General features: G+C 36.1%; 3 protein-coding genes across 5 annotated transcripts in view; all 3 read right to left on the bottom strand.

The window, feature by feature from the left end:
- Window positions 1-19,932, bottom strand: part of LOC102077186 (uncharacterized) — a 146,448-nt gene that overhangs the window by 74,058 nt on the left and 52,458 nt on the right. The window contains exons 3-4 of the mRNA XM_025911995.1: window positions 788-1,108; window positions 306-497 (exon numbers count right to left, since the gene is read on the bottom strand). Coding sequence (XP_025767780.1) covers window positions 306-497; window positions 788-1,108 — 513 coding nt within the window. The remainder of the gene's footprint in view (window positions 1-305; window positions 498-787; window positions 1,109-19,932) is intronic.
- On the bottom strand, window positions 5,357-9,455 carry LOC102077338 (uncharacterized). Of its 2 annotated transcripts, none has more exons than XM_019366682.2 (5): window positions 9,350-9,455; window positions 8,326-8,468; window positions 7,868-8,239; window positions 6,231-6,366; window positions 5,357-6,132 (listed from the first exon to the last, which is right to left on the bottom strand). In XM_019366682.2, the coding sequence occupies exons 2-5, from the start codon at window positions 8,378-8,380 to the stop codon at window positions 6,081-6,083; spliced, it is 615 nt and encodes a 204-aa protein (XP_019222227.1). In that variant the 5' UTR covers window positions 8,381-8,468; window positions 9,350-9,455; the 3' UTR covers window positions 5,357-6,080. The 2 variants fall into 2 exon arrangements, with proteins under 2 accessions (XP_019222227.1, XP_013126492.1); XM_013271038.3 differs by having other exon boundaries at window positions 8,326-8,414.
- Window positions 12,638-16,254, bottom strand: LOC112848336 (uncharacterized). Of its 2 annotated transcripts, none has more exons than XM_025912062.1 (5): window positions 16,146-16,254; window positions 15,214-15,352; window positions 14,755-15,126; window positions 12,834-12,969; window positions 12,638-12,736 (listed from the first exon to the last, which is right to left on the bottom strand). In XM_025912062.1, exons 2-5 carry the CDS (start codon window positions 15,266-15,268, stop codon window positions 12,685-12,687), a joined length of 615 nt encoding a protein of 204 aa, XP_025767847.1. In that variant the 5' UTR covers window positions 15,269-15,352; window positions 16,146-16,254; the 3' UTR covers window positions 12,638-12,684. The 2 variants fall into 2 exon arrangements, with proteins under 2 accessions (XP_025767847.1, XP_025767845.1); XM_025912060.1 differs by having other exon boundaries at window positions 15,214-15,356; window positions 16,146-16,230.

Below are 19,932 nucleotides of genomic sequence, written 5' to 3'. Positions count from 1 at the left end.
TTCCACTGTACCATGGGTCATTCCTCTTACCCACTGCAGTTTGTGTGGTTGTGGTAGGTTCACTTGCTGGTTCAATGCACAGGGTGTTATTGGCTTCATACACCCACCCTGATACTTGTGTCCCATTGACTGAAGTGCAGTTGATGAAAATGAAGCCTATGAGCAAAAAAAAGATAATTTCTCACAAATGTAAAAGTAATGTAATTGTCAAAGTTGTAACTATCACTTTTTTCACTCACCACAGGTAGATATCCTCTGTTCTTTGGAGACTTTACTAACGAGGTTTTCGACTGAGCAGACCAGATGTCCTGAGACGTGCTGTTTCAGAGTGATGATGTTAGTCTTAATATTTCCAGGAAGGAGCTCAGCATCTGTCAGTGTGCGTCCATCTAGAGTCCAGCTGTACTGAGGACTGTCCCCTCCCTCAGAGGAGCAGGACACCCTCATCTCTCCCTGGGACAGACACTCAGAGACCAGCAGGACAGAGGACACAGGAGCTGAGAGAAACACACACAGATGAGTTTAGATTTTACATCAGAATCTGTGGAGATAATGTGGAGATATATATCTTACCAAAACATTGTTAAATTGGTTGCTGTCATTTCCCAATAGGTGAAAAAATTTATCTTGACTAAACAACTGTAAAGTTTGCAGATCATTGCTTATACTCTCCCAATAGAGAACAGGGAATGCACAAACTATATGTATCTGAAATGTTGTGAGATATATAGATTACGAAAACAGTGTATAATTTGCATCTATTAATCACTTATTTTACATCATTTACCTTGAAAAAACAACTGCAAAATCCGCTCGCCTGATGATCTTCCATTTGAATCAAAGGTTTGAAAGGTATATTTACCACTGTCTGTAATGCTCAGGTTATTGATCCTAAATGTTCCATTACTAGGAAAAAAGACAGATCTATGTTTTATGGTATTAGAGAGAATCATTTTCTCTCTCACATCTAGTATTTTTAATGAATTCTTTAACAGTTGGTATCTAGGTATTTCTGAGGTGCTGTCCATCAGCTGGATGTCCACAGTTCCTCCCAAAGCTCCATAACACTGAGCTCCATCCTGTCTGCCATCACAGTAAGTTTCCACACCTGCAAAGTTTGAAACATTAAAAAGAAAAACATTTGTGATTCTTTAGTTTCTGCCAAATAAGTCACAATAAAATTAATTAATAATATAATAAAAATATAATAAATTAATATTTTCAGCAGACCCAAATTAATTGATGAGAAGACTTTTACCTATTAAAATGTTTTTTGTTTTTTTTTACCATGTTATTACTTAATACGAAATTGTTATTTTTGGATAATCCAGTGTTTTGATTAGCTGTGTATAAAATTATGAAATGTATCAAGTTATTTTTAATAACACTACTGCCATGAGTACACGAGCTCTGATTATTTCACTCTAAATAGGTAATTTTTCAAGGTGCAGGTAATGGAGCCTCAAGAGCACACAATTTTAATCGATAATATACTCTCAAAGTTACCACAGTAATGTTTCTAACATTACAAATAGGTGAAGAACAAAGAAAAACAGTTAAACAGATCCTCCACAGTACAATCTGTTGGCACTTAAAACAACACTGAAATCATGTCTATGGAAGACCATTATAGTGAGCATAGTTGCTACTCTCCCTTTTTTCCAGAGTCACTGATACTTAAGGTGGTGAAAAGGCAAAAAACAAACTAAAGCTCTGCTCAAATGTTCACAAATTAAAGATGTAGCCAAAAAAGAAGTAAAGAAAAGAAATGCAAGAGCTTTTTTTTATCTCAAGTATTAATACAGTTCCTTTAACGCCCCTAAGGACAATGTCCAACTTTATGTACTGATTTTAAAAAATCGTATTGCTTCAAAACACATTGGTAATAAACAACATATTATTAATTATCATTTTTATAAAATGCCACTTGAAAAACCCAGAACAGCTTACCATGAGACACCCCCAGTAGAATCACCATAAATCCAACCACTGCTTTCATTGTTTGATGACATGCAGACAGCAGTTAATAGTCAGAAATGGCTCCTGATCAGCCTCTTTTAAAAAGCTCATCACATTAAAAACAGAAGCAAAACTAACATATTCATTACTTAGCAGAAATAAAAGGAACCTCACACAGCTTCCACAGACTTTTTTTTATCATTATTCATACTGTCATTGGACTATTTTCAACATCTGTAACAAAATAACACTATCCTTCCCGTGATGGCAGTAGACTAATAAAGTTTAGTTTAGTGCAGTTTAACAGCAGTCATGTTTCTATCTAATCTGAAGTGAATTCTTGTTATATCTTATTTTAGTTTCATTTTAAATTTGTTTTAGTATCTAATACATCATATTTACATCCACGAGGGAAGCAGACACTTTTGAACAGCTTTGAACATAAAAAAAGAATTAAGGATTGTTTTTGAGGATGATTGTTGGTTTGAGTGGTTGTTATTGTTGCCAAAATTAATTTCCAATGAGAGAAACATCTCATCGCTCATTTAAGTGACTTCTTCATTCTCAGCTGACTAAATGTTTCCTACCTTATAGTTACATAGTGACCGAAATTACCACCATTGCCTAAGCCAAACGCCCAGTATCATGAGCACCGATCAACTGCCATGAGTACTATTCACGGAGAATCAGGAACTGCTGCAATCATCACAGTATTGTAAGAAGTGGCAGAGGTGTGGTCCCTGGGTCAGATGCAGGGGAGGAGTGGGGCAGTGAGCTCACTTTGCAATAATATCACTTACAGTTGAACATAGAATATCTAGGAGGAGAAATATCTTAAAAGGTAGCATCCTGTTACAGTAACATACACAAATTCAGTGAGCAGAGGCAGTCTACATGGCTAGGTGCTTGGTTTTATACATCTGTGGCAATGAAACTGAAAACATCTAAATTCAAAGATTAAGAGGTACATGAAGGGTACATTATACAGATTATCATTGTTTGTAGTCTTCTAATTCAGAACAGGGAATGCGCAAAATATATGTACCTGAAATTATGTACACTATATTATATAGATTACCAAAACAATGTTGCATTTACATCTATCAAAGGCTCCATTTCCCAACATTTACCTTGAAAAACACGCCTGGTATTCTTCCATCTGAATCAAAGGTTGGAAGGATATTTTTAGCACTGTCATTCCTGCTCAGGTTACTGATGCTAAATGTTCCATTACTGGGACAAAAGAGATACCTGTGTGCTATGCCATTATAAATAACCTTATTATCTTTCACATTAATATTTTTGAAATAATTTTTCTAAGGTGCTGTTCATTAGCTAAACATCCAAAGTTCCTCCCAAAGCTCCGTAACACTGAGCTCCATTCTCCATTCACACTAATTTTCCACACCTGCAAATGAAAAAGTCAACAGAAGCAAAATTATATCAAATTTAAGTGGTTAGTCAATACCAGAAGGGCTGTGGCAGCATTTGCAAATGTTAACATAAAACAGAAATAGATTTTTTTATATGGATATTGTTTGTCTGTTTCACTGAAGCTACAGCATGGCTGTGTTTACTTAATAAGGCATTAATATTTAAATTAAACCAAGCAACATTCAGAAAAAGTATTCAACACATTTTTAGCTGAATTTAGGTTTTTTCAAATGTATCTAATTGACTGTACTGATTCCTGTGGCTTCGAAACATATTAACATATACAAGTATTAAGTATTAATGAAGGAACACATGAAAGAAGTGTAGTAGCTCAACATGAGACTCCAAGAAACATCAACAACAGTCCAACTACAGCTTCCATTTCTCCTCACTGTTCAGCCTGTGTTGATCCAGTCAGCAACTTTTTCTCTTTTGAAGTTTCCTTTAACTGCATCTTCATGTTAAATATGCAGTTAAAGTAAGTATAGGATCAATTGTGGTGTGTTACACTGCAGCCCCAGTGTGTCCTGGTAGCGATCAGCCTGAGAGCAGAACGGTTGAAAATGTCGATGTCAGGTTATGATGAATTGGATCTAGTTTTTGGTTCTAGTTTTTTACTCTTCATACGCTGAGAGGACAAAAGAAAGTGACATTGTTTTTAGTTCCCCTTTTAGCCTTCAAGAAAAAAAGAATCGGGGGCACGGACTGAGAATAATAGAGGAAACCATTTTTCATGTATACTACAAGAGGTTTTAAGACTAAATTTAACTCCTAAAATATCCACTTTTAGGAAAAAGTGTTCAATCACAGAAATATGTTTAGGTGACAAAATAAGTATGAGATCAATTATGGTTTTGTACTTTTAATCTCTAAACTCTCTCTAAAATAAAATAAATAAATAATAATAAAACACTTTAAACCTCTGCCAAACAGAAATGGTCAGATAAGCAGGTGTGCTGGGCACTAAGTGTTTATACACACTGTGTGTTATAGTGTTTCATTTCATATTTAAAATCTTTGATTAATGAAGAATATACACAAAATTATAAAATATGCTTTTGGCGTGTAGCAATTTAATGTGAAAGAAATACAATTAAACAGATTCCCAACATTTCAGTCCAAAGCAAGCACAAATTCTTTTTCATGACAAAAAATCCCATAAAGTACCATGATAGCATAAAGTGTTTACATGAGAAACGTACAGAACAAGAAGATTTTTTGTTGAAACCAAAGAACAAAACTAAAGAACAGACCAACAGTCGCGTCTCAAATAATGAAAATACCTCGTTGCCTTTTTTACTTTAGTTGCATATTGATTGAAGAATTTCTCTGTTATTTTATATATAATTTAATCATTTTTGCCTGCTGAAGTATTTCTGTCCAATGTATTGCCTATAGTAGGACATAAAAGGGCAAATTCAATGTCATGACATAATTAAATCTACAGCTACTGGACAAATTAACCTAAAAAGCTCCTGCCATCTCAACCAAAGTAACTAGTGCTGATCCTTTACTGTTAAAGCATAAAAGTGTAAAAGCTTGAATGTAATGCCTTTATGAACCAGTAGAGAGAAACCTCACACCTACCAATATGTTTGTCCAGAAGTTAAAAGTAATGTTGTTATATTGTTTGCATAGTATTAGGGTCTCTCTTCCTCATAGCATCATTCTAATGCAAAATCATAACTAATGATTCTGTTTGACATATTTTTAAGTGCAGAAATACATGTTTCTGTTTTTGGCATACAGCATTTCCACAGATTCAATCATAGTCATATGAAGGTCCTCTTGTTTGACAGTAAGTTGAGTTATGTGCGCTGTATAAGAATTAGATTTTAACTACATTTTACCTTAAAAAACAGTGAACATATAAATATAACAATAAAGTTAAAGCTTTTTTAAAAATTGAATTATTAATCATAATTATTCATTAGCACCACTTACAAAGTGGTGAAATAAATTGGAGAAAGCTTTTGTGTCATGTCATAATTCACTCAGTCAACTTCATTAAAACAATGACATTGTTCTTCAGTTGCATGAGAAAATAGACGTGTGAAACAATGTAGAAGTTTGAGAATATTTTAGCAACACTGAGAGCCTCAGTTTCACCCTGAGGTCTCACCATATGAGGAGATATGTTCATTTTACACCGCTACTATATGAAGGAAGTGAAACGCAGACAATGGTCAACATACAAGCTGCAGGGACACGTGCAGCTTTCCCACAAAGAGTCCATCTTCATTTTATCCAGTCAGTGTCCCTAGAGTCAGATCCACACTGATTAATATGCAGCCCTGTTAGTTATAATTAAAACAGTTATATTTATTTTCAAACTTTTTTAAATTCATTCAAAGACACTAAAGTGATAAAGCCAAAAAACACAAGGTTTGATATATCTTTTAATATATTTCTAACTACAGCAATAAATACCTACTAACTCACTGAAATAGACTTTTCCCATTCATTTACGAAGTTTTTATTGTTATTTAAGGAATTTGGAATCAGGATAATATACATGACTGTATATTCTTATCTGGTCTCCAAAATATGATTACAAAGCTGCAAGCATAACATTTTTAAATTGTTTTTGATACAATATGAAACTTCCACAGTCACCTCCTAACTGTTTTCATTTTCATCGATCCTCAGTTCAGTGTCCAGTGCTGATTATGAGGGAGGTCAGCTCACTAAAGCTCAGACTCACACTTAAGGTTTATATTCTCTGTTTCACACCTGAGGCTGTGAAAGAAAAAAAAAACAATTATAGCAAAACAAAGACTTTTACAATTACCCATCAAATGATGGTATTCACTGAAATTATGTAATCGTATATCAACCTCTTTTGATCATGGGCCGCCTTGTTAGAAGTCTTCTTAAGATGCTTCAGTTCCCGATACACAACGCAGCACGACACTGCTATCAGGGGAGATCCCAGTGCAGCAAAGACTATCCTCAGGTAAGGAAAACTGTGTGCTGAGAGAAGAGAACACAGTGATAATTATGAGTACAGTACTTACAATTTATTCAAGTGTAATTTTTGGTAAGACTTGTTATTATTATGGTTAACTAACTCTAAATATATAAACGTTTGGGCACAAACCCCACACACTGCCCTTAAACCTTGTTTCTGAAGGTGCAGGGTTGTGAGTTGATGTATTTCACGTCAATCTTTTTCTAAAACTAATCAAGTAACTTTAGTGACTAAACTAAATAAAGTGATGGTGAAAGAAAACTGGAACAATGGGGGAAAACACTCAAACATGTAGCGTGGCCCTCCAGGTTCCTCCTCCACCCTGCCTGTCTACCCATGAGCTCAACAAACTTCTATAATATTTATAGATGCGTTAGACATTATTAACATTGTTTTAAAGTTACTATTACGTTATAACAACAGTTTAGATAATGTGATAAATTAAATATGTTAATTTTTTATGACATTATAATTTTTATTAAAAAAAAATTAACTTAAAAGTACTTGACTATGACTTTACTAACTTATGAACCAAGGTATGATGAAGTATTACCTACATGTTTTTATTTGACTTTGACTACAATGAAAATTCAAAGTAAATGTAAAATGTGTTGTCAACCCTGTTTGCAACATAGAAGATCCCAATATGAAGATCCTGAACACATCACACCTTGTGATGAAAGCCAAACAAAGGCTCTTATTCCCCAGGAAGCTGAAGCGGACTGGACTCTCTTCCCTGCCTCTTATGAACTTCTACAGAGTGACAATAGAAAGTGTCCCCTGTCTTAGTATGATGGTGTGCTTTTAATAGTGTCTTCTTTGATCTTGTGTGTGTGTGTGTGTGTGTGTGTGTATATATATATATGTATAGATAGATAGATAGATAGATAGATAGATAGATAGATAGATAGATAGATAGATAGATATGTGTGTGTGTGTGTGTGTGTATTTGTGTATGTGGGGGGGGTTATATGTATGTACAGCATATATATGTATATAGGGTGTGTATGTATAAAGGGTGAGCTAAGTGTCCCTTCTCTTCTGTGCCGAGAGCTACCAAACAAGATTCCGTTCACATAATGACAATAAAAGGATTCTTCTTCTTCTATTATAATGCATACATGTCACGGGTTAATATGGTCATTTAGTGCAGCTAAGAATATTCCGTCACCAAGTGGGAAGTTTCAGTGTGCCTTTAAAGTTTAGGTGGTAGTTACTGGGAATCAAAGATGTTTAAATCATAAAAACCAATAGCAGCCCATGTGTGGCTAAATAACCAAAAATACCTCTACATAGACAAATACTATATCAGCATATACTCTGTTCTGTTCTGTTCACTGTACACTTGCATCTTTCTTTCCATGTGTTTTTTTCCATTTCTGCTTCTATCACTTGTTGCACAAGTGATGTGTACTGTGTTTAACAGTTCTACTGCCACATGATGCTTACATGTCTGATTATCTTTATAATAACATCAACACTATTCAATAAAGAGTAACTTACATATCTTGCTTTCAACTTTGTCATTGCCTTTAACATCCAGGGTGAAATTAATGTTTTTCTCTCGGACTCCACCTGAATTAAAGACCTCAATGTTATATTGACCTGAATCATTCCTCCTCAGGTTTGTGATCTTGAGTGTCCCGTTCCTGATTAGAAAGTGTAGTCTGTTGTTAAATTCTTTGTCTATTGTTATTGTTTCTTTCTTCAGATTGAACACAATTATATTCACGGTGGGAAGCATCTTCAAACATGTCACTTCACGGCCACTAGCATCAGTCATCACTTGGACATACACAGTTCCTTTAAGAAGAGGAGAGCATGGACATGTGCTCGTCCTGAGGTCACATGTAGTCTCATCAACTGGAATGAGAGCTGGAAAAAACACATTTAATAGAACATGAGGTGAAATTATTCACTACAAATGTGAATGTTTGGCTTCTTTATGAGGACAGTCTTACCTTGAGTTCCTCCTGCTAATAGCACAATGATAAAAAACTGTTCCATGCTCTTCATTCACCCACACTGTGGTTTCAATCTTTCAAAGATTCTAGAAAATTATGTACAAATCTGGGTGTAAATCTGCTGCAAACCTGAGTCCTAACTGACAGGAAACAGTCAATGGGACACGATATAGACAGGTTATTTTCACAACAGCAAGAAATAAACTGCGTGTCTGCGTGTTATAGAGGCCTGATTTCAAGAAATATCCATCAAATGTGAAAAACTACTTTCCCCTTGCTGTTGTAATTAAATACACAAAACTGAATCTAGACAATACACACTTTCAAATGTGTGTCAGGCACACACTATTTTTTCTGCACGTTTACTTTTGAGAAAAAACGTGCAACATCTGAAGTGATAAGTTAAGTTACAAATAGTCTAGACGTTCCTGTGGTGAGAGCTTTATTGCATAAGAGTCTTTACAGGATGTCCGTGATAGATGTCTTTTTATGTTTGTAGGTTTGCAGAGTTTGCTTTCTGAAAGGAAGGGAGCAAAATGATGTAGAAAGAATCAAATGTAAGCAACCTGTGAAAAAGCAGCTTATTAAAAGGATGCAAATCATTAGCACAACATCAAACATTGAGGCAATGCTGTCCAACAAACAAAGAAGCCTTTTATCTACCAAAAGAGGCTGAATTCAATATGAGAATTTCAGCTACACAACTCACAAGTATTTGGTTAGCAAGCACAAATTAAACTAGTGTAAATTTATATTTCCAGTGGTAAGTCACCTGTGGATAGAAAAATTGTGTAATAACATAAGAAGAGTTGAAATGTCACTGTGAATATAGTAAAATAAATAAACATATAAATAAATAAATAAACACGGCATGATTCTGCAATGGAAGCAAACATTACAAATCTTAACTTTCGTATTTAAGCTCAGTAAGAACAAAGAGTGATGGTGAACATGAATAAAAATAGAATCAAGAAAATCTGTGTTTCGTCAGGGAAAAGAAGGATGTAATTAGCTTACTTACATTTGAATAGATGCACATAGCAGCACAGGCTAAGAAAGTAACATGTAAGTGCTCAGCTGGAAGTGAGAAAAGCTCATCTGTGAAAAAAAGACCCGTGTATGGGTACTTCCTGCATTACAGAGCAGAGATGGAACCGTGTGTGTGGTCCAGGGCTTTTATAGACACTGAGGCTGCACTGACCTTTTTTTTGAATACCTCTTCTTATTCTGCCCTAAAAATACAATCGACAGCTAGATCTATGAACACCAAGATGTATGAATGTACATGGACATACCCAGCTGGGTGGGCATCTCATAAGTTTTTACTCTGCCAGAATTTAATGCCACAAAATAACCAGTTCAACATATATTGAGGATAAAATTTTGATTTACATTTTGTAGGAGTTTCAGTATTCTATTCTATTCTATTCTATTCTTATATACAAACTTTAATAGGTTATTCATATTGTATTAAATAGAAACAGGCAGTTTTGCATTTTGCAGCGCTGTGTCCTGCTTATTACACAGAAACTACCACAGTTGTTTCCATGTAAAACTTTTTAAGTTTACTGAAATTTTTAGGTTTGCAAGTATCAGGCTTGTAATGTGCTCCTCTGTCTTATAGTGATTCCAATTTGGATTCAGGAGACAGACTCTATCTCTAATTTTAAAATTAGGCTTAAAACTTTCCTTTTTGCTAAAGCATATAATTAGGGCTGGATCAGGTGACCCTGAGTTCCAGCGGCTCCCCACAGACAGCCTTTTTTACCTGCACAAATGCCACCTGGCACAGCCCTGTCCACTGGACCAGATCCAGAGCACTCTTTGGTTTTTAAAACATACATGTCATGTAACGGTCTTTTGCATTTGATAATTTGTTGGGCTGTATGTCCAGATTTTGCTCTTTTGCACCCTCTGGTGGTGAACTATGGAGGGTACAGTTTTTGCAGTTTGGGTCTCCACCCAGCTACTTTTTTGCTAGCACACATGGTGTCTGCATGCTGCAGCTCGTGGTTAGCGCCACACATGGAGAGGAGAACTCTTACTATTTCATCAGAATACTGATTGTTGTCTTAGAATTCTCATGTTATTCTTGGAATCTTGACAAATAGAATTCACACTTTTACATCAGAATTCTGGATTTCATCCCGGATTCTATCCCGGTTCTTAGAATTCTGAACTTTACTTAAGAATTCTCACTTTCTTCTTAGAACTTTGCCTCTTAGAATTCTCACTGAGTAATAGAGGCTCAAGAACACAACCATTATGTACTCCCATGTTATCCCAGCAATATGTTCACCATAGAAATACAGTCAAACAGATCCTCCACAGTTGAATCCAAAGCAAACGCTGTAAGATCTGTTGGCCATTAGGACTAAAACACTGAAATCAAGTCTATAGAAGACACATTAGACAGAGCAAAAATGCTATTTTTTTAACCTCAAGGTAGTTTGTATGGAGGGTTTTTATATAAAAAGAATAGAGAACAAGAACACAACTCAGTCTCAGTACTTTACCACTAATAATAAAAAATGTAAAAAGAAAAAATGTGAAGTGACACAAACTGCAGATGTAGCCAGTAGATTCTTACATGAATTTATTAAAAGAAATGAAATAAATAAAGAACAAGTATTTGAGCTTCTTTAACATCCCAGAGAACAATGTGAGAATTTATGCATTTTTGCTTAAGTATTGCTTGAAAACACATTGCTGATATATAGCATATTATTATGATTAAAATGAGATTTAAAAAAAAAACAGTTTACCATGAGACACTCCCAGTAGAATCACCATCAATCCAAGCACAACTTCCATGTCTCCTCCTTGTTCAGTGTGCGCTGACAAAGTCAGCATACTTTATTAAATGGCATGTACATCTAGGAGTTAACAGTCACAATTGGCTTCTGATAAACCTCTAAGACAGTTCTTTCCGTATATGTGGAAAGCTGAAAAGGAACATCAGCACGTTCATTACTTGGTAGAAATAAAAGGAACTCGAGCAGACTTTTTACTTATTGCTCACACTTTGACTAAACTATTTTTAGATCTGTAACAAGTTAACACTATCTTGCCCATCACTTAGTGTCTACTAATACAGCACTCCCCTTACTGTAATTCAACTGTTCATATCTCATCTTAAATGGGAAAATAAATATTTAATGGTCCACAGTATCAAATGGAGCAGATCATCTACGAGCACAACTGACTGAGCAGTATCAGGATTAGATAATAGGTCATTACCCTCTAAAGTCAGAACTATGAAAATATTTTTTAAATTCATATTTTTTTAATCTATTTGCATTTATGACTTTTAAATTAATGATATTTACGGCATGCCATATTTTTTTTCTATTTATTGCTTACAGTATGTGTCTGATTTAATACATCAGGTTATTTGGGGGGAAAAGTCATCCTCATAATATCGTGGTCTCAAAATCCATGTACCAAATATTATACACACGGCCTTAAAAGGACAAATTCCATGCTGTGACATAATTAAAACTACAGTTGCTAGAAGACTCATCTCCGGTCAAGAGTTCATCCAAATTTAAATGCAACACCTCCATAAACCAGTAGAGGGAAACCTCACACCTACCCATATGTACAGGTCCAGATCATTAATTTAATTTTAATGTTTACGCAACAATAAATGCTCCCTTCTTCTTACCTTGTTGAATTAATTGTATTTCTGGTGCAAAATGATAAGTATAATTCTGTTTGATCTATTTTTAAGTGCAGAAATACATATTTCTGTTTTTGGCGTATAGTATTTCCACAGATTCAGTCATACTCATCCTAAGTAAGAAAGTATTTCTGAAGGTCCTTTTGTTTTACACAGTAAGCTGTGACTAAGTAGGAATTGGATCTGAACTACATTTTACCTTAAAAAACAACTAACATATAACAATAAAGTTAAATTACCACTTCTTCTTAATAAAATGATTAATTATTGATTGTTATTAGTTATTCACTAGCGCCACTTACAAATAAACTGGAGAAAGCCTTCACTTGATATCATATTTCACTTACAGTCAATTTCATTAAAACAATGACAATGTTCTTCAGTTGCATGAGAAAATAGACGTGTGAAACAATGTAGAAGTTTGAGAATATTTTAGCAACACTGAGAGCCTCAGTTTCACCCTGAGATCTCACCATACGAGGAGATATGTTCATTTTACACAACTACTATATGAAGGAAGTGAAACTTTCAAACTTCACGCTCCTTAGACTACCATGATCTGGATGACTGAGAACCTACACAGACATACTCCTGATTGTTGTTTTTGAATTTCCTTTTTTTTTTTTTATTTCATTGATCAGTGTCCAGTCCTGGTTATGACAGAAGTCAGCTCACTAAAGCTCAGACTCACACTTAAGGTTTATATTCTCTGTTTCACACCTGAGGCTGTGAAAGAAAAAAAAACAATTATAGCAAAACAAAGATTTTTACAATTACCCATCAAATTATGGTATTCACTGGAATTATGTAATTGTTTATCAACCTCTTTTGATCATGGGCTGCCTTGTTAGAAGTCTTCTTCAGATGCTTCAGTTCCCTATAAACAAGGCAGCATGCCACTGCTATCAGGGGAGATCCCAGTGCAGCAAAGACTATCCTCAGGTAAGGAAAACTGTGTGCTGAGAGAAGAGAACACAGTGATAATTATAAGTACAGTACTTACAATTTATTCAAGTGTAAACTTTGGTAAGACTTTGGTATTATTATGGTTAACTAACTGTAAATATATAAACGCTTGGACACAACCCCCACACACTGGGTACCCTTAAGGCTTGTTTCTGAAGGTGCAGGGTTGTGAGTTGATCTATTTTACGTCAATCTTTTTCTAAAACTAATCAAGTAACTTTAGTGATTAAACTAAATAAAGAGATGGTGAAAGAAAACTGGAACAATGGGGGAAAACACTCAAACATGTAGCGTGGCCCTCCAGGTTCCTCCTCCACCCTGCCGTTCTACCTGTCATGGTCCTGGGTCTGCAACTTAGTATGTGGAGTTGTTTAGTATCTATTTTCCATGTTATGGCTGTCTACGTTTTGAGTTTCTATTTGTAGGTCCTAGGTTTTGGCCCCTTTGCCCCTCATGTTATCCTGTGCTCCCTCTGCTCTATGTCTTGTCATTCTCTGTTAGTGTGTTCCCTCTGTGTAAGGCCCGTGTTTCTTAGTCTGTGTCTTTGCATGTGTGTTGAGTGTCCTGTTTTATTGTGAAGGTCTGTGTTCAGTGTATTCAGTTTGCATCCTCCCTGTCTCGTCAGATTCATTAGGTTCAGCTGTGTCTCCCTCCTGTGTGCGGTTTCCTCGTTTCTTAGTTCTGTTTCTCGCCACCCTCGCTTTTGGTTGTATGTCATTCTCCTTCAATAAAGCTCACTCACACATCAGCCAGTGCCTGTGCTTTGGGTCCTTCACAAACACCACATGACACTACCCATGAGCTCTACAAACATCTATAATATTTATAGATGCTCTAGACAGAACTGATTAGCATTGTTTTAAAGTTACTATTACTTCACAATAACAATTCAGATAATTTCATAAAAAATTAACATATTTTTACACATTATAATTTTATTGAAAAATAAAACAACTTAAAAGTATTTAACTATGAGTTTACCATTTATTAACCAAGTTATGAAGTAATTTATGTTAAAGCAAATGTAACTGCGTTTGCAACAAGGAAGATCTTAATACTCATATGAAACAAGTCAGTTTGTTGTGGGGCTGAGGATTCACTACTATATAACTAATAATTAACATTATTACATGTTATTTAATACTTCATTAAGTGACCTCCATACAAGTATTAAGAACTTCAGCTTTGTTTCTTCCGTAGCCTTTGCTTGTTAACACTTTCTGATTCACACGTGTGAATCACACGTTCTGATTCACACGATAAATATTATTCTTATTTTTATCTTTCACTAAACCTGACCATACCACACCAGAGCTGGTAGTGTTACACACTGAAGAAAAACACACTGAAAACTTGTGTTGAACGAGGGCAAATTTCCTGTCACAAAACCGCATCTGCTAAAATAATTCTTCTACACAGCTTAATGTACTCATTTAATGCAACTAATAATAATCAGTGACCAAGTGGAAAGTTTCAGTGTGCCTTTAAAGTTTAGGTGGTAGTTACTGGGAAATAAAAGATGATTAAATCACAAAAATGAATAGCAGCCCATGTGTGGCTAAATAACCACAAATACCAATAGAGAGACAAATACTGTATCAGCTCTGTTCTATTCTGTTCACTGTACATTTGCATCTTTCTTTCCATATGTTTTTTTTAATCCATATTTGTTGCACAAGTGATGTTTACTGTGTTTAACAGTTCTACTGCCACATGATGCTTACATTTGTAATTAACTTTATAATAACATATAAACTAGGCAATAAAGGGTAACTTACATAACTTGCTTTCAACTTTGCTGTTGTCTTTAACATCCAGGGTGAAATAAATGTTTTTCTCTTGGAATCCATTTGAATTATAGACCTCAATGCTGTATTGACCTGAATCACTCTTCTTCAGGTTTGTGATCTTGAGTGTCCCGTTCTTGATTATAAACGTTAGCCTGTTGTAAAATTCCTTGTCTGTCGTTATTTTTTCTTTCTTCAGACTGAACACAGTTATGTTCCCCTTGGGAAGCATCTTCAAACACTTCATTTCACGGCCACTAGCATCAGTCATCACTTGGACATACACAGTTCCTTCAAGAAGAGGAGAGCATGGACATGTGTTTGTCCTGAGGTCACATGTGGTTGCATCAACTGGAAAGAGAGCTGGAGAAGATGCATTTAATAGAACATGAGGTGAATTATTCACACTACAAATGTGAATGTTTGGCTTCTTTATGAGGACAATCTTACCTTGAGTTCCTCCTACTAATAGCACAATGATAAAAAACAGTTCCATGCTCTTCATTCACCCACGGTGTGGTTTTAATCTTTCAAAGCTTCTAGAAAATTATGTACAAATCTGGGTGTAAATCTGCTGCAAACCTGAGTCCTAACTGACAGGAAACAGTCAATGGGAGATGATATATTTAGTTATTTTCAAAGTTAGGAAATCAACTTTCACTTCTGCTTGCCAACAAAAAGACTCAGATGAGTTGTCTGCGTTTTGTAGTGACCTGATCTCAAGAAATATCCATCAAATGCAAATAAACAATTTCCCCCTCACTTTTATACGCAATACTGAATCTAGACAAAACACACTTTCAAAAGTGTGTCAGGCACACACACTTTCTTCACATATACGTTTGAGAAAGAACATGCAACATCTGAAGTGACACGTTAAGTCACAAACAGTTGTTCCTGTGGGGAGAGCTTTATTGCTTAAGAGTCTTTACAGGGTGTCCAAGAGAGACATCTTTTTATGTTTGTAAGTTTGCAGAGTTTGCTTTCTGAAAGGAAGGAAACAAAATTATGTAGAAAGAATAAAACGTAAACAACCTATGAAAAAGCAGCTTACTAAAAGGATGCAAATCATGAGCACGATATGAAACAGTGAGGCAATGCTGACCAACAAACAAAGAAGCCTTTTGTCTACCAAAGAAGGCTGAATTCAATATGAGAATCTCAGCTACACAACTAAATAATAAACAACAATAATCAATAAATAAATGTACATGACATGATTATGTGATGGAAGCAAACATTACAGATCTTCACTTTTCTAATTAGCCTCAGGCTAATTAGCAGGCCTTTAGCATGATGAGTGATGATGAACATGAATATAAGAAGAATCAAGTAAACCACTGTTTAATCAAGGTAAAGAAGAATGTAAATAGTTTACTTACAGTTAAATGGATGCACAGAGCAGCACAGACTAAGGTAGTATGTAAGCACTGAGCTACAAGTGAGAAAAGCTCATCTGCCAAAAAAAAAGACCGATGCATGGGTACTTCCTGCTTTACAGGGCAGAGATGGAACTGTGTGTGTGGTGCAGGGCTTTTATAGTCAGTGAGTCTACTTTATTTTGTATACATCTTCTTATTCTGCCCTAAAAATAGAAGTGACAACTACATCCATGCGCACATGTCCATCAGAATGTACATGCCCAGTTGGGCATCTCATAAGTTTTTACTCTGCCACAGTGTAATGCCACAAAATAACCAGTTCAACATATATTCAGCATAAAATGTAAATATACAATTTGCAGGAGTTAACCAAGAGCTATTCTATTCTATTCTGTTCTATTCTATTTTCCAAATAAAGTCCATGAGCCATACCATGAAGATATGAGAAAGAGTTGTTGAAGCTAGGTTAAGAGGAGAGGTGACAATCAGTGAACAGCATTATGACTTCATGCCAAAAAAGAGCACTATAGATGTTTGCTTTGAGAGTGTTGAAGAGGTATAAAGAAGGTCAGAAGGAGTTCCACTGTGTATTTGAATATCTAGAGAAAGCATATGATAGTGTGCCAAGAAAAGAACTGTGGTGTTGCATGAGGAAGTCAAAAGTGGCATACAAATATGTGATTATGAGGGGGTGGTGCGCAACATAGATAAAGAAAGCAAGAGTGTGGTAAGGTGTGCAGATGATGAGATAGATGGGTTCAAGGTAGGGGTGGGATTGCATCAGGGATCAGATGGGAGCCACTTATTATTTTTGAAGGTGATACACAGGTTGATAGATGAGGTCAGGCAGGAGTCTCTGTGGATTTATGTTTTTCGCAGATGACATTTTGACCTGTTCAGAGAGTAGTGAACAGTCAGCCTGGAAAAGTGGAGTTTTTCTCTTAAGAGAAGAGGAATGAAAAGTCAGTAGAAGCAAGAAAGACTAAATGTGTGTGAATGGGTAACAGTGACACTGCAACAAGTACAGGTAATGAAGGTGAAGGAGTTTAAATGTCTCAGGTCAATCATCCAAAGCAAACAGGCCCAAAGCATGCAGGCCAAGTGGAGTGGGTGGACATGACTGTGTGGGGTTATTTGTAAATAGCAGCAAAAAGGAAGGTTTATAAGGTTGTAGTGAGACCTACTATGATGTATGATTTGGAGACTGGCAATAACAAAAATAAACGACGCAGAGTTGGAGGTGACAGAGTTTAATATGTTAAGATTTTCATTGGTATCTCCAAAAGTTGAATCTGTTCATCTGGACGTAGCGTTTTGTGGGAGAAACGTTTCGTCACTCATCCAAGTGACTTCTTCAGTCTGAGACTGAAGAAGTCACTATGACTTCATGCCAAGTCAGTCTGAGACTGAAGAAGTCACTTGGATGAGTGACGAAACGTTTCTCCCACAAAACGCTACGTCCAGATGAACAGATTCAACTTTTGGAGATTTACTTTCCTGGATGATTGAGAATGCATCAAGACATTTTCATTGGTAGTGACCAGAATGGACAGGATTAGAAAAGAGTCTCTCATTTGGACACCTTAGACTGTCCAGTTTGGAGACAAGGTTAAGGAGGCTGAGATAGTTTGAACATGTCCAGAATAGGGATAGTGGATACAATGGACAAAGAATGTTAAATAAGGAGCTGCCAAGCAGGAGAAAAGAGGAAGACCTCAGCGTAGGTTCATGTTTTTAGACGAGGAGGATATACACAGGGATTGTGTGACAGATGTTACTAGGGATGGGGTGAGATGGAGGAAGAGGATCTTTTGTGACTAAAGGGAGCAGCCAAAAGGAGAAAATAATACTAAATAGTCATATGATAGTTAAGTGTAAATAGTAAACATCTACAACAGTGATTCCCAAAGAGTGGTGTGGGGGGCCCCCTGGTGGGCCACAAAGGTAATGCAGGTGGGCCTCAGTAGTAACTGAAATTCTATTTGAAGTATTTATTGCATATTTATACAAATGTATTTATATAAATGTATTTATCTATCCATCTATCCATTCTCTACCGCTTATCCTTTTCAGGGTCACGGGGGGGCTGGACCCTATTTCAGCTGTCTTAGGGCAAGAGGCAGGGTACACCCTGGGCAGGTTGCCAGTCTGTTGCAGGACTAACACATAGACAACCATTCACACTCACATTCACCCCTGCACTGACACCCATGGGCAATTTAGTTTCCAATTAACCTATCCCCACTAACTGCACGTCTTTGGACTGTGGGAGCAAGCCGGAGTACCCGGAGAGAGCCCACGCAGACACAGGGTGAACATGCAAACTCCACTCAGAAAGAGCTCAGCCTGATGGTGGAATTAAACACAGGACCTTCTTGTTGTGAGGCAACAGTGATAACCACCATGTTGCCCATAAATAAATATATGTATAATATATTATGATATAATATATGTATAATATATGTATAATATGTATTTATTTATATAAAAAGGTGAGCTAAAACTGGTGACAGAAGGTGATCATTTGGGGATATTGTTCCCCTGACCTAAATTTACTGCTCTGTAGTAGTGGAGTTTGAGTAGTGAAAATGTCTATGGTAATGTTTTTTATTAATGTCTGAGTTTGATAAGATAAGAACTAAAATATAAACTACTAAAATAATTTTTAAGATACAGACCTAACTCGGGCCGAGGTGACGACCTGTGTAGAATTGGCCTTGAAAGATGTGAGAGCGAGAGTGAGAGTGTGTGTGAGTGTGTGTATCTGTGTGTGTCTGTGTGTGAGTGAATGAGAGCACACACAGGACACTACACAATGATCGCTGAATGTCGGATTTTTAAAGTGTATGATTTAATGAAAAAGGGGATTGTACTGAGTAAATTGTGATTGACAAACACAAAGTTTTAAAGAGAAAGACATTTGGATTGCAAAGAAAATCATGCTAAAGTGAACGTGCTAATGAAATCCAAACTGAATGAAACGTGAATAAGTGAAACTTATTCATACTGTATGTGAATGAATACTTCAATGTAATGGAATTTTCATTGCTAAAAGAGAGAGAGAGAGAAAGAGAGCGAGAGAGTGATAAGGTGGGGCTGAAGTTCGGTGAATCTAATGTAAACACATGACTGGCTGACTAGATATTACAGAGAGGGAAATGGGCTGAGTAGGCATGTGACAAAGTACAAATTGGGATGCCTGGAGGTGTCCTGGGTCAGTCTCCGGCACCCGGCAAGATGAGCAGTTCAAAGGAATGAAGTCCAGAAGTTCACTGTTGGAAATTCCACCAAAGGACAGATTGGTCATAGTGGACTGGACTTAACTGGACTTCTACCACTTTCCAGGTGGACAGCAACCTCTCAAGATTTCCAAAGATTTCCGTGCAGATTATAACTTTGAAAAGATGTGTGATTTATCAAGGAATCCTACTTTCCTGATTATTTCCATTAATGCAGAGCATTGAAGTGGAACACACCATCAGTGCTGGAAGAGCTCCTCTCTCCACCAACCTCTCTCCCCAAAATGATAAGAACAAAATCAGCATAAGCTTAGAGTGGGTTAATTAAATAAGTAAAATTAATGTGATTTGATTATTCTTTTTATACTCTTTTTATGTTTTGCTTTTACTTTGCTCCTGCTTTAGCCTTTCCAAGCAATATCTTCCCTTGGATTCTGCAGGCAGGTTAATAGGTGCCACAGTCAAGATATATACAGTGTATATATATACGTATTTAAAAAGGTGATGATTAGACAAATGTATTACACGGAGGTCTTTTCCTATTTCAT

The sequence above is a fragment of the Oreochromis niloticus genome, linkage group LG2 (assembly GCF_001858045.2).
Source record: "Oreochromis niloticus isolate F11D_XX linkage group LG2, O_niloticus_UMD_NMBU, whole genome shotgun sequence".
In the NCBI taxonomy this organism is placed as follows: Eukaryota; Metazoa; Chordata; class Actinopteri; order Cichliformes; family Cichlidae; genus Oreochromis; species Oreochromis niloticus.
The sequence above is the reverse complement of the archived record's forward strand: the minus strand, read 5'-3'. Positions and strand labels throughout refer to the sequence as shown.

What these genes read in the sequence shown, in the direction of transcription:
- LOC112848336 (XM_025912062.1), bottom strand. Translation starts at nt 15,268, where the DNA reads ATGAAGAGCATGGAACTGTTTTTTATCATTGTGCTATTAGTAGGAGGA. An exon ending in CAAAGTTGAAAGCAAGTTAT is followed by an intron (nt 12,970 to 14,754) that starts GTAAGTTACCCT and finishes CTCTTCTCTCAG; the next exon opens with CACACAGTTTTCCTTACCTG. An exon ending in GCAGCCCATGATCAAAAGAG is followed by an intron (nt 12,737 to 12,833) that starts GTTGATAAACAA and finishes TTTCTTTCACAG; the next exon opens with CCTCAGGTGTGAAACAGAGA.
- LOC102077338 (XM_019366682.2), bottom strand. Translation starts at nt 8,380, where the DNA reads ATGAAGAGCATGGAACAGTTTTTTATCATTGTGCTATTAGCAGGAGGA. An exon ending in ATTAGCAGGAGGAACTCAAG is followed by an intron (nt 8,240 to 8,325) that starts GTAAGACTGTCC and finishes TGTTTTTTCCAG; the next exon opens with CTCTCATTCCAGTTGATGAG. An exon ending in GCGGCCCATGATCAAAAGAG is followed by an intron (nt 6,133 to 6,230) that starts GTTGATATACGA and finishes TTTCTTTCACAG; the next exon opens with CCTCAGGTGTGAAACAGAGA.